Raw genomic sequence first — 12,920 nt, forward strand, 5'->3', positions numbered from 1 at the left:
GGACAAGGAGGGCGAGCACGGAAGAGCTCCCCAACCACCATGGGGACCAGGGAGGCAGCACAGGAGCAGGGCAGCTCGAGAACGTAACTTCTCTGTTCCTTCCTATCCAAAGGAGAGGGGATGGGAGGATAGCGCAAGTAGCCATGGCATTTGCTGCATCAGATATCTTGGGGCACGAGACAAGGCAGAACAAAGCTCTCGGGAGCCAGACAAGTGCAGACTCAGTGCTTGCCGAGGTCTGTGCTGCAGCATCCGTGGGTTTTGGTCCTGGCCCAGGGAAAGGGATGCACAATGTGAGACCAAAACAGTACTGAAAAAAGGAAACAGACATTGTGGGAGGAGAGGGTGAGGATGTGAGGCTAAGAGAAAACAGGGAGGAGGCACTTCAAAGGCAGGCAGGGTTGACCCAGTCCCCCCGCTGCAGTGTCAGGCTCAGCAGGGGACAGAGGCAAGGCAGCTCTGGCAGGGAGAGTGGCAGAAGGAAGTGCTTTTCTTCTCACTTTGGCATCAGAGCCTTTCCCTGGATCGCAAGCGTCCCTTTGAAACCCTGCACCTTGCCTCTTCGCACCTGGGTGCAGAGTGAGGGCTGCCAGAGCCCCATGCTAGCGGCACTTGGCCAGGCCCTGGGAACCAGCACTGCCCGGCCCCTGCCCCACACTGAAGGCACGCAAGTGGGAGCAGCTGGGAGGGCAGCGAGGAAATGGGGAGCTCAGCCGGCCCCGCGGGGTGCCAGCAGCACCCAGCCCCCTGCACCAAAACCAGGTGCTATGGCCAGGGACACATCACGGGGGAGCTGCACGAGCAGCGCTCTGTGGGAGCTCCCAGTCCCCGAGGAAGTGAGGCCGTGCTTTGAGGCTGGCTCTTTTCCAAAGGAGGGCAGTGCCCGGCTCCACAGAGGTGTTTGCAGGGGGAGAGATGGGGCCAGGGTCTGCAGTGCCCCCTCCATTGCAGCTGGGAGCATGGCCACATGCAGACAAGTGTGTGGGAGCGGATGGGATTTTCATTTGTGGGCACTGTGAGGGAGAGGACGAGCGGTGGCAAGGAAAGCGGTGCGAGGAGGTTGGCAGGGGAGAGTAAAGAATTTTCTTTATGGGTCCTTGGCTTCTGCAAAGCAGGAGAGATGCCTTGTCAGCTGGGTTTGTTCTCATGCCTGCGGGCAGTGAGTGCTGAAGAATTCCCATCTCCGAAGCAGGGGGATCAGAAAGCCCCAATCTCCGTCGCCCAGGAGCGGCAGATCCTGGATGCCCCCACTCTGATCCCGGGTCCCTGCATGGCGGCGCCCAAGGCCCCAGGCGCCGCATAAGCCGGCGGAACAGGGACGCTGGCGGAGGCTGGTGAGAAGAGGAACGTGGCGATCTGGCTGCCCTTGGATGAGCCCTCTCTCAGCACTCCCGTCGGCGACGGCATCCTGGGCACGGCCGCTACAGCTGTGGAGGAGCCTGTGCCACGGGCCCTGCGGCTGGAAGAGGCCATCCTGCCGGCCAGGAAGCTCCGGCGGGACGGCAGCATGTCGCCGGGGATGCGGCGAAGGGGAGCCGGCCTGACGGCGGGGCTCGGGTAGGCCAGGGAGGACGCAGTCACGACAAGAGGAGCGGGAGCAGCCTCCCGCCGGGGGACCTGCACAGGGCCGGCAGCACCGTGGAGGAAGGACCACGGCCACGTTTGGATGGGCAGCAGGGAGGTGGCCACCGGCGATGGCTCCATTTCAGCCACGTAATTATTCAGGTGGGAGAGGAGTCGCAGCCGGATGGGGTCAGCGGTGTTTTGTCCCTCGAGGATGCCCAGGTACCTGACAACTTCAGTGAGGCACTCGCGGAAGCCGATGCTCCTGTAATCGACAGCCAGAGCTCGAGCGTCTAAGAAGCCTGCAGGGAGAGGACACAGATGACAGTAAGTCCAAGCGGCATGCAGGAACATGCCTTAGTTTCACTACCCTCTCTAATGCACTGTGTATTTCACTTGAGGCACTTTGCTGCCGGGTGATATTACTGAAGCAGATAGCCAAGTGCGTGTCCGAAAGGACTGGACATTTGCATGCATGAGAACAGCATCCGCAGTTATCTCGTCAGGGTAAAACTGCCAGGGTCATGAAGCCTCTTACTCCAGCACGTGAGATGAGTAAGAGGTTTCATTAGCCATGCTCAGGAAGGAAGAATTTTTTTCTTTTGGGCTCTATCAGTTATTGCTGCTGGAAACATGCCCACAGGCTGGACGTGCCCTGGGTGCCTTTTTCAGAGGCCCCCCCCTGGGCCTGGCAGAGCAGCGGACGCGTGCCTCCTCGCGCACACCTCAGCACCACTTCCCTCTGCCTGGGTCCCAGTCTTGGACTCAGCTCTTTACGCTTCATTTAAACTGATAGCTGCAGGACACAGGACAGCGACAGAACCAGGACTACTGAGGTGAGAAAGCCCCAAGCCACACCCCACCCCCCCCAAAAAAAAAAAAAAAAAAAGACAAAATGCAAACAGCTGATTTTTAAGCTTCTGCTCCCTACTTGTAGCTTCATGAGACGGTAAGTAATAAAGCAGAGAGTGTCACAGCCTGGCAAAGCACTGGACCACTTTGCTTTACAGGGTCTCTTGGGACAATACGGCCCTTTGTTGCAGTGCAGTCAAACTGAATATCTAAACAAATGTTCCAGACCAAGTTACTGCTCTGAACTAAAGCCTGGATGCCAGCAATGTCTCCGGCAAGCCAAAAGTGGGTGGTAAGCAAGCCAGAGGCTTCTTTACTGGAGCTGTGATCTCCATCCTGTTAACTGGAACAGGACAGAGGGGCTGTACAGAGGTCTCGGTACAAATGAGACCTTTGTTGAATTTTGCACAGGCTCCCTCTCTCTTCTTATAACAACCAAGAGACAAAAAAGAAAAAAAAAAAAGAAAACGAAATGTTGACGAACAGAAAGGGACAGAAAGGGAAAAAAGCCTTGTTTATTTGCAGAGTCCCCACACAGAATTCAGCCCCTGCAGGAAATGTATCCCAAGAAGGAGGTGCAGATTTTAATACAGTTTCTTTGGAAGCAGGCTCTGTTTCTGGGGAGGACTTCAGTGTGTCTCTGTCCGGGCAGCTCTTAGTGGGGCAGGCAACAACGGCAGCAGTGCTGTCCCCGTGGGTATGTGGGGTGCACCAACCGCTCTGCCAAAGCGTGCCCATGGGATGCTGACCCACATCTTCCAGACCAGAAAAACAGCAGGGTGGGAAGCGTTCCTCTGCCCCCCAGGAAGAATATCTCCCTCAGGAAGCAGGCAAGGCTGCATCTGTTCTGGTGCTGGCTGGTGCCAGCAAGACACAGCAGCACCAAGACATTCCTTGCTGAATGGGAATTTCCCGGGATGTCACCTTCACCTCACCTACACGCTTGTAGGAGTGGTTCTTACCCGTTCCTCCAGTGGCATGAAGCATTTTTAAGTGATCTACTGTCATTTGTAGAATTTCTGCCTTCTCCAGCTTGGAAGAGCCCTGTGTGTTGGGGAAAAAGAAAAGAGCAGTTCTTCATTTTGTCCAATTGACTGCCCAATGCAAATCGAAAATCCCCATTTCTGTGCCTCTTCATAGCTGTGATTGAATGTATCCTCCCTAGAGCTCCTGAATATCATTAGTACATCTGTTAATACTGCTCTACCACCCAGTTCCACCACCTGCTCACTCCCTGAAGGGAGGATGACAAGGGAAACACAGCAGCGCTCCGAGGGCCCTGCCCTCGCACGGCTCGGCACGCACCTGCTTCTCGAAGGCGGTGGGCACCAGGCGCCGCAGCTCCGACAGGCTGCTGTTGATGCGGTCGCGGCGCCGCTTCTCAATGATCTGCAGGAGATTTCCAGGTAGGGAGAGGAAACCACAGTCACTCAGGGCACATCGCACAGGTTTAAGTGCACGCTAGGAGCTACAGAGGGTTGGGAGGCACCTTGAGGAGGGCCATGTAAGTAAATGTGCTGGGCGGAAAAGCCGGGCAAAGCCTTGGCTGGCTGGTGCGGTAACACCAGGTGAAACCTCCCTCCTCCCCCTCAGCTTCAAGGCCAGACCTCTGTAGGGAACCCAAAGGGGATGAGGGAGCGTCCTGCAGGGGATGGCGCAGAGCTCTGCAGCCCTGCCATGTCCCCAGGGCGGGGATGAGGATACGAGGACATGCCAGCAGCGCCGTGCACTGAGCCGAGCCTGTGGCAGGGAGGCACAGTGCAGCCACCCCAGCCCTGGTGAACGGGACTCACCCCTCTGCGCTTCTTCCTGGCCTGTATCTGAGACGTCGTAGTGGGAGACACGGACCTGGACACATGGCTGCGAAGGAAGAAGAGGGAAGAGTTTGTTGCGCTAGCTGGAGAGAAACCTTGGTTGCACATATGCTTTACACACATTTGCCATCTGCAGTTTTCCCCCCGGAATAATGTTTTTTGTGGTTCCCATCTCATTTTTACCCACAACACAGAGCTCAGGAATTAAGGACAGGGAGCCAAGCACAGTTCGAATCCCACTCTCCCCTCTGGAAGTCTCCCCCCAGCCCAGAACCGATTTCTGCACCAGACTGCCCATCTGCTACCAGGCACACGTCTCCTTCAACCTCAGCCTGTGCCGGTGGCTCTGGGAGGCTGGAAAAGCAGCAATCCCAGCCCTGGAGTCACGGCCTCTTGTCTCCATGTGCAAACCTCCCGGCCTCGTGTCTGAGCCTGCCCTGTCTGCAGGGCTCCGCATCTTGGAGCCGCGATAGCATGAGCAGGCACCTGAGCTCCCACCCAGGCGGCAGCCAGGGGCTGCTCGCTGCTCAGGGCGAGGTTTGTGGCGGTGCTGATGTGGTTTTTGAGGGCTTCCTGGGGAGACAGTTTACACCGCGCCTGTCCTGGGGTGGGCTGCAGCATCCTGATGGCACGGATGCCCCAAGCCAGAAGGAAAGGAGCCCAGCGGCAGGGGGGGGTGCCAGCAAGAGGTGACGGGACAGAGACCTGGCCTGTGGCTATGGGAACGAGGTCTGGCTCAGAGAGGCAGGGACAGGCTGCGAAGGGCCCCACAAACCATCCTGCACATGCTGGGTGCCAGTAAGGCTGAAACCACCAAGAGTCACCAAGAGAGCCCCACGCAGGGGCATGAAGGGATGGCCGGGTGGCAGCCCACAGCCCCGACCCGATGTACAGGGCTGGGAAGGGACACTCAGGTTCACCCCACCAAATCCAAGTAGCTTTCGGTTTGTGAAGCATTTTAACCACAGTCTGCTAAGGATGTTTCTGCAGAGACAATGCTGATTGCACAGCAAGCCGAGAACTAGACCGAACTAAGCCCATTAAAAATACATTTTGTTGGGCCCAAGCGAGGTGCTTTCAGAAGTGGTTTTGCACCATCAGACCAAGCAACATGCTCTGCACCCTGCTCCACTCATCTCCGTGCATCTCCCTGTTCCAATGTCTGCTGGGTGGGCTTTCTCTGGGCAGAGGTGCTGGCTGGCTTCGCAAGCACCAACATGTGCTGCCTGTGCACATAAAGGCACACACGATGAGCACGCATGGGGTGGGAACGGGCCCTGCACAGACGCTGCGACATGTGCAGGGGGTACTGAATTCGCCCGGCAGCACAGGAATGCAGAGCGTGCACTCAAGGAGTCTGCAGCAGTGAATTTTGAAACCCTCTTTGCAGAGCTGTCCAAACGTGTTGCTCATTGTGAACTGCAGTTCCAGATGTGGAATTAGCAGACCTCACTTACTGCAAAATATATTTTTAAAATACATTTGACTGACAGATGTGAACCAGAGAAAATACTATAACTAAATTCTCTGATGGTTAAAACTTCTGCCTTGCTCCTTGTTTGGTTTTGTAATTTACAGCACTGTTCTTTTGACTGCTTATTCGAAACAAAAAGAAAAAAAAAATCCACAACCAGTATCTTGCACTTCTGCAGTGACCCCAGAGCCTAAACTCGCTGCACGCACAGTGAACCATGGCTCACACCCGCAGTGACTCATCCCCGTTTTAAGGGGAACTGGTTTGCCCAAACCACACAAGCGATCGGTGATAGAGCTGGGAACCCCATCCAGACACCGACTCCCTCCCTTGGCCCTAATCGCCAGACCTCCCTCCCCACCTGGAAGTGTTTCATTTTGCCCGATCCTTGCGTCCCACGCAGGGCTGCATCACTCTGCATGCAGACCCAGCAGGGCAGGAGTGGTTCTTTCTGCCATGTGTTTGCGTGACTCGAGCCACAATGCAAACGTATACAAATACCACCACATTGCAGCACTGCCTGCTTCTAAGACTGACTTGAGAAGATGAACAGATGAGCAGCAACAGAGAGAGATCAAAAATTCACTGTTACTGCTCGCTGAAATAAAGCATTACAATTCCTCTATTTGCCCATTGGGGTAATACAGACTCAGGGTGCCGCACCGATGTGAAGCGATGGGATGTATTTCATGTGCACCAGGAAGGCAGGTTAAATATTGATGCACTCAGAAACGGTGCGAGGGGTCAGTGAACTCGTGCAGGGTACGGGTGTCAGGCGCACCCGGCTCTGCCTGGGACCATATCAGTACAAGTGAGTTCGGTCCCTTGAGAACCTGGGCTTGGCACCGGGCAGGGTGACGACTCTGCTGGGGACAGTGGGCAGCAAAGGGGAATTAATTCATCCAGAGCCTTGCTGGACGCGGCGGGGGGCACTTTGCTACCGAAACAAGAGTTCAGAAGCAGCTCAGTTTTGGATGGGGACAAATGACCGAGCCCCTCCTTCGTCCCAGCCAGAGACAGGGGGTGGCAGCTCAGGGGGCGGCGGGGCTGGGGTCCACGGGGAGCCCCGCTAGGGGGCGAGGGGAAGCGGGCACCCCCGGTGAAGGGGCGCCGGGAACCGGGCATCCCCCGCGGCCCCGTCCAGCGGCCCCGAGCCGCAGCCGGCGCCTTAGGACGGCACCAGCCGGGGAAGCGCTCCCAGCGCGAAGCTGCCCCCGCTCCCTCCACGTCCCCCGGGCGCCTTCGGGTCCCCGGGCAGCGCTGGGGGCCCGGCCCCGCCGGGGGCTCCCCCCGCCGGACGGCAGCGCCGTCTCTGCGGGCGCCCTCCGGCCGATCCCGAGCCCCAGCCCCGGCGGCTCGCCCCGGTCTCCCCGCCCCGTCCCCGCGCCCCCGGGGGCAGCCCCCACCTGTACTCCTCCTCCTTGCCCACGTCGATGGTGCCGTCCGACTCCGTGTCCGAGGAGCTCTCCTCGCACAGCCGCTTCATCCTGGCCCGGCGGCCCCGAGGGGCTGGGGGTGGCGGCGGGGGCTCGGCTCGGCTCGGCTCGGCCCGGCGCGGCGCTGCTCGGCGGCCCCACGCGTGTCCCGGAGCCCGCGTGTCCGCGCCGTCCCGGTGCGGGCTGCGCCGAGCGGCTCCCCCGGTGCGTGCCGGGCTCGGGGCGGCTCCTCCCCTGCGCTCTGCCTCTCACACCCCCGGCTCTGCCTCGCTCTGCTGCCGGCACGTCCCCAACCTCCTGGTTAATGGGTTAATGAGACATCTCCCAGGAGTGACGGATTACGCGGCCGCGCCGGCGCTCCCAGGTTCCCAGGCCCCCCCGCCCCCCAGCTCGCTGCTCGCCCTCCGGAGCCTTCCTGTAAAAGGCCCGGGCTGTGTGAACCGCCCCGTGGCCCCCTCTGCCCGCCGCCCCCCTCCCCACGGCCCCCCTTCCACCCGCCGCACATTGGCCTCAGCCCCAGTTTAAAGGGACCAGTGACCTCACTGGCAACAGAAAACCGTGGGAAAGAGATGGGACTGATAAAGCCCGGAGTTGTTTCAGGGAAAAATCAACATCCAGCCCCACACGCACACACATGTCTGCCCGGCTCTGCGCGGCGCAGCCACTTCGGGAGCCTTATGATTCAGATGGAAACCAGCTCACTGGGAGCGCAGAGTGTTTGAGGACGCCGCTCAAAGGGCCCTCGCCTGGGATTAATCACGGGCAGCGGCCGAGGGCCAGGAGGGCAGCGGTGGCACCGTGCTCAGAGGCGTTGGGACGAGCCAGGCACCCTGGTACTGCTCCTTGGTGGTCCTCTCGGCCCCCTGCCATGCTCCCGCAGCCTTGGAGCATCTTCAAGTGCTCGTGGCACTGCCAGGGCATACGAGACCTACCCTGTAAGACAAACCGACCAAAGTCCAACTTTAGGTTTTATGATGCTAGGATAGTTTCTGTCTCGTCCCACAATGTGGGAAACTTTGACCCACAGCCCGGCACCTAGAGAGCATCCCGCTTTCCCTGAGCTTGCGGGGAGGAGGTAGGAGGCTGCTTTTCAGACCCTGCGCAGCTAAAATCCCCAAAGGCACCGAAAACGTGTGCATGTGGGAGAGAGAAGGGTGGAGGGAGAGAGCCGAGGTGGAAGTTCACAGTACAAAAATAACGCCTTTTATTTTGAAAAAAAATAATCGGTGCTGAGATCTGGCAGCACGTGGGTTTCCCAAAGCCTTTTGCAAAGACCGTGGCGGCGATAACAGCGCGTCACCGCTCAGGCCAGCCAAGCCACCCGCCGCCCGTCTCCCATGCACGGAGGCACCTCGCTGCACACTCTCTATCTGCTGCAGCCATCTCTGCCGGCTCACCCGCACCGCCTGCCAACCCCCAGATGCCCACAGTCCCCAGCACCTCTCCAGCAGCTCCCGCGGAAGCTGAATGCCCTCGCCTGCCCCAGCCCAGTGCACCAGCAGAAGGGCAGAGCAAGGCACGGTCCCACCACCAGTTTTTCAGACTGAACCAGGGCGTCCTCCCTCCCAAACCAAAACTGAGCCGAACCATCCCACTGGTGTTGGAGCAAAAGGCTGATACCTCCAAAGTGTTTGTAAAGGGAAAGAATTAAAAGAAAACATTTGCTTTAAGTTTTAACACATTGTTTCTACAGTTTTGATGTTTTGTTGTAATTTTCACCACTGAAATTGATCAAGAAACTGAGCTGTTAGGAACTTACATTTCAAAATTAGAAGTGACTTTGAACCAGAAGAATTAGAACTATTTTGGCAATTTTAAGACCCACTCCCCCTCCCTTTCCAAAGTGATTTAAGTTAAAAATACATACATCTCCAAACTAAACTTCCCATAAACATGTGTTTTTGAGAGATTAATACTCTTTCCACTGATAAAACCATTTAAATGGGATCCAGAGATTGGTTATTTCAGGCTCTTGCTCATATCACACTGAGCCTGAACTGAGCAGAGCCCAGACCTGCCACGGAGGAACACTTTTCTTCTCCATTAGAAAGGAATTCACTGTCCAGACTCCGTCTTTTCTGGGCCTTGTCTAAGCATCATTATCTGGGTTCAATTGAAGTGTAATTGGCAACATGTTTTTCTAGGATTACACTTCATTATGAACAGAGCGGGGGCCCAGAAACCCACTTCTCCTGTAATTGGATCCGTTTTCCAGCCTGTGCTCCTGGAGAGCCGTTTATAATCGCCCCCAGCAAGCCCTGGGGGATGGCAAGAGCCATCTGAGCCACCCCAGGAGCAGCCCAGCAGAATTGGGCTGAGACCCCTCGCAGGTCGGCTCAATGGAGACGACAGGGGAGGATTAAACGGGCTTAGCTGTGTGCTAGGGAAGCCAGGCTGCAGTCAGCATCGCCCAGCTGTCTGCCAGGGGAGAGCACACAGACGTGTCCCACTGTGGCCAAGGGGGGCGCAGGATGGGGGGAGAGATGTGCCCCCATGGGGACAGCGTGGGAACGGGGCCTCTGCCCTGATCTCCTCCCACCCAGCACCGTGCAAGCCGTTCCCGTGGTACGTTCTCTTGCGGTGGCAAAGCCTAGCCCCAAGCATGGAGGCACAGCCAACCCCTGCCCATGGCCACTTTGCTGTTCCCCAGGGAGCCACGGGCTTGGCCAAGCCAAGCCAAGGAATTACCACAGGGAATCTCTCCCCTAGTCCTGCAGTATCAGCCCTGGGCCAGCATTCAGGGCTCCTTCCCCTCCTGCGTGGTCTCTGGGAGCTCAGCAGGCATCGCTGCGGTGCCTGTCCCTGTCCCGGGACCCCAGGAGAGCCCCCAGGACTCCAGCAGCGGGTGAGAGCCACCCCCCCCGCGCCCCCCCCCCCCCCCCCCCCCCGGCTGGCTGTGCCTCACCGAGGGTGTCACGAGGACGGGGCTAAGCCATCCATCACACCCAGCACTAATTGGCTACCCAGCTTCAGAGGCCAAGGAATAAGTGAGCTGCGAAGATTGATGTCCCTTCTCTGCAGCAGACAGAACTCCCCGGGCCAGGGCTGCGGGTGGATCTCTGCCAGGGACCTGGGGCTGCCCAGCTCTGCCCGCGCCAGCTCCCATCGGGGGGCGCGGGGCTGCAGCCCCAGGCTGGCGGGGGGATGCGGGTCAGCCCGGCCACCCGCCCCCATGCGGGGTCTGCCTCCCCTCCCTCCCCTCCCTCCTCCTCAGCTCTGGGAAATGTCCCCGGAGAGCGGCCAGCTGTGAAAAGCTGCAGCAGCTGGAATGTGGGAGGGAGGGCAAGGCTTCTGGAGAGCCAGAGGCGGCGAGGAGCAGGACGTATCTGTTACCTCCCGGTGAACTGACACCTCTGGTTTAACCCCGTGCGTGCCTGGAATGCCCTGTCCGCACGTCTTCAGTCAACATCACCTCCTAACCTCAGGTCCCACCGCTGGTTGCCAGACCCACAGCTGTAATTTCAAAAGCAGAGGCCTCGCAGGGATGCTGGACAAGATTCCTGGCTACAGCACTGCGGACGGGCTGTCTTGTTCTGTGGCTAAGCAGAGGGATCCATCACAGGCAGGAGAAGCACGCAGGGCTTTCGGGAGGTGATGTGGGATGAAAGCATGTAGGTATGAATATGGTATCACCTCGTGCTTTGTCAGATGTGGAGCACTGCCAGGAGAGGATTGTTTGCCATGGCTGCGCTCCAAGCCAGAGGCACTACAATTGTTCCCCCCCCCCCCCCCAACTTCCCCAGCCCACGCAATTCAGAGCCGGCCCAGCCGACTGCTAGGGGCAGTCCAGGGGAGGGAAAAACAACATTTTCCCACAAACCCGCGGCCTCACCCTTCCCCAGGCAGGGACGGGGCAGATCCTGGATCTGCTCAGGGCCCAGCAGAGGCTTGGCGCTGCCCTCGCTCCCCCGGCATGGCCATCTGCGTCCTCACACCTATTGCCCTGCAGCAGGTCTGCCCTGCCCGGCCTGGGGAGCCCTGCAAGCCCTGTGGGACATGGCCGCGAGGCTGCACCTGCCAGGCTGGCAGCCAGGCTGCCTGGGGAGCAATGCTCTCTGCAGGGGCTTCTGCCCCAAGGTGCTGCCTGTGCCCTGAGCCTGCGTCCGGGGCATGCAGCCAAGTACCTGATGTGCAATGGCTCTGCCACCACGTCCCCAGGTCAGCAGGGCTGGGGGTGGTCTGGGTACAGGCTCTCGTTCTTGCTCCGGAATAGGCAGTGCATCCTGACAGGGAGAACATCAGGCATTTTAGTCCTTCAGATGCCTCAGTTTCCCCACCCATAATGATGCTATTGCACTGGGCACGCACTTTACAGCGAAGCAGCAATGGATGACAATTAATATTGCAGCAAACCTGCTGACATCCAGGGTCATTGGCTCACACAGAAACCCAAGCCGAGGTCAGGGCTACACAGACAGGGCCCCAAAACTTACTGTGCCCACACAGGTCTGGAGAGAGCGATGTGGGGGTGGGGGGGGGCGGCGGTGCAGGGTGGTCTGCGTGACCACGGCACCCCTGGGGGTGCGGTGGGCTCTCTGGCTGCTGTCTGTCACAGGCAGGCTGTGCCAGCCCTGGTGGAGCCCACACCAGTCCCATTGCCAGGTGCTGGAAGGACACTGGTGGCCTCAGGGCTGCACCCGTGCTAAAGCAACAACAGGAGCTGGGATGGGAAAACCAGCCCCCAGTGAAGCTGGGCCCTGGCCTTCCCCTGGGGCCAGTCCCCAGGGCCCCGGAGAACACAATGCCTTTGTTTGTGACTTGGCCTGCGCAGGGAGCCCTTCCCTCACTCAGCCCCAAAAACACCAACCCTTCAAAAGGTCTGGTCCCCCTCCCTGCCCCCAGCAATGCTAATGTGCCAGGCCTCTTCTCATGAACCCTGGGAGAGATCAGGCTGGTAGACAGTTTCACCACTTGTTAAATGTGTGTTTAGCGATCTTGTGAGTAGACAAGAACAAATATAAACAAGCTGGGCTGGAGAGCCCCTGCCCCTCCGCCCTGCCTGGAACGCACCATCCCAGAGCCTTTCTTCTCTAACCACTTCAAACTTTCATTTCTTCTGAAGCCACAACAAGGCACACTTTGTAAAGCAAATGAGTAAACAGCAACTTTCAGCTTAAAAGGAAAACAAGGGGGAGGGACTGTTTTTAATTACTGGATTTTTAAAAGGGCTTTATTCGGTTAATTGCTTTCTGTTGTAAAATGTTCTTCTGCGCACAGCCCTGGTTCTAGCTGCATTGCTGCTGGCCAGATGGCATTGCAGAGGTAATGACAGCATGTGCGTTCACTGCTTGGGTACACAAGTGCCTTTAACATTCACAGACATCCCCCCAAGCCCTCCCGGCCTCATGGAAATGACACGAGGCACCAAGTTTTGCACAGACATGACCAGTGGTTTGGCATGTCCAACTCACAGCACTTCCAAAGGACTGGAGGAAGAGCAATCGGCACGCACAGAAAAGCCTCTGCAGCATTTCAAGTCGAGTTCCCAAAAGGGCTAATTGCTGTTGATCATCTTGGCTACAGCATGTTACCTTCCTCGGCTGGGGTAATAACTGCTGTTCGTGCGAGGTGCTGTGCTCGGCTCAGTCCTGCCCGACAAGGCGCCTGGCTTCCCGAGCAGGGGAGCTACAGCGCTGCTCCGTCTGGCACGGCACCAGCGTGCGTGTAGGCATGTGAGCACAGCCGTGTGCGTGTGCCTTGGTGCAGTAACGCGGAACGGGTTCCAACTGTATCCCCCTATGATCACAACCATCTTGGAAGATACCCCGAGTCCCTGTGGAG

The 12,920-nt window shown here is 58.2% G+C and overlaps 2 protein-coding genes and 1 long non-coding RNA gene across 3 annotated transcripts in view; 1 reads left to right on the forward strand and 2 right to left on the reverse strand.

Moving 5' to 3' along the window:
• Window positions 1-7,540, reverse strand: HEYL (hes related family bHLH transcription factor with YRPW motif like). Its single transcript, XM_035345809.1, has 5 exons — window positions 7,110-7,540; window positions 4,209-4,275; window positions 3,721-3,804; window positions 3,382-3,459; window positions 1-1,869 (listed from the first exon to the last, which is right to left on the reverse strand). Exons 1-5 carry the CDS (start codon window positions 7,187-7,189, stop codon window positions 1,198-1,200), a joined length of 981 nt encoding a protein of 326 aa, XP_035201700.1. The 5' UTR covers window positions 7,190-7,540; the 3' UTR covers window positions 1-1,197.
• Window positions 1-12,920, reverse strand: part of HMGCL (3-hydroxy-3-methylglutaryl-CoA lyase) — a 350,359-nt gene that overhangs the window by 150,341 nt on the left and 187,098 nt on the right. The gene's annotated exons all lie outside the window — the stretch shown is intronic.
• Window positions 7,100-12,920, forward strand: part of LOC118177790 — a 19,316-nt gene continuing 13,495 nt past the window's right edge. Inside the window, exon 1 of the long non-coding RNA XR_004755918.1 lies at window positions 7,100-7,111. This is a non-coding gene — a long non-coding RNA (uncharacterized LOC118177790). The remainder of the gene's footprint in view (window positions 7,112-12,920) is intronic.

The sequence above is a fragment of the Oxyura jamaicensis genome, chromosome 23, assembly GCF_011077185.1.
Source record: "Oxyura jamaicensis isolate SHBP4307 breed ruddy duck chromosome 23, BPBGC_Ojam_1.0, whole genome shotgun sequence".
NCBI lineage: Eukaryota > Metazoa > Chordata > Aves > Anseriformes > Anatidae > Oxyura > Oxyura jamaicensis.

Excerpts from the sequence above, each read along its gene's own strand:
- HEYL (XM_035345809.1), bottom strand. The coding sequence starts at position 7,189 with ATGAAGCGGCTGTGCGAGGAGAGCTCCTCGGACACGGAGTCGGACGGC. Across the intron at positions 3,805-4,208 it reads CCAGGAAGAAGCGCAGAGGG|ATCATTGAGAAGCGGCGCCG; the intron begins GTGAGTCCCGTT and ends AATCTCCTGCAG. Across the intron at positions 1,870-3,381 it reads TGCTTCATGCCACTGGAGGA|GCAGGCTTCTTAGACGCTCG; the intron begins ACGGGTAAGAAC and ends TGTCCTCTCCCT.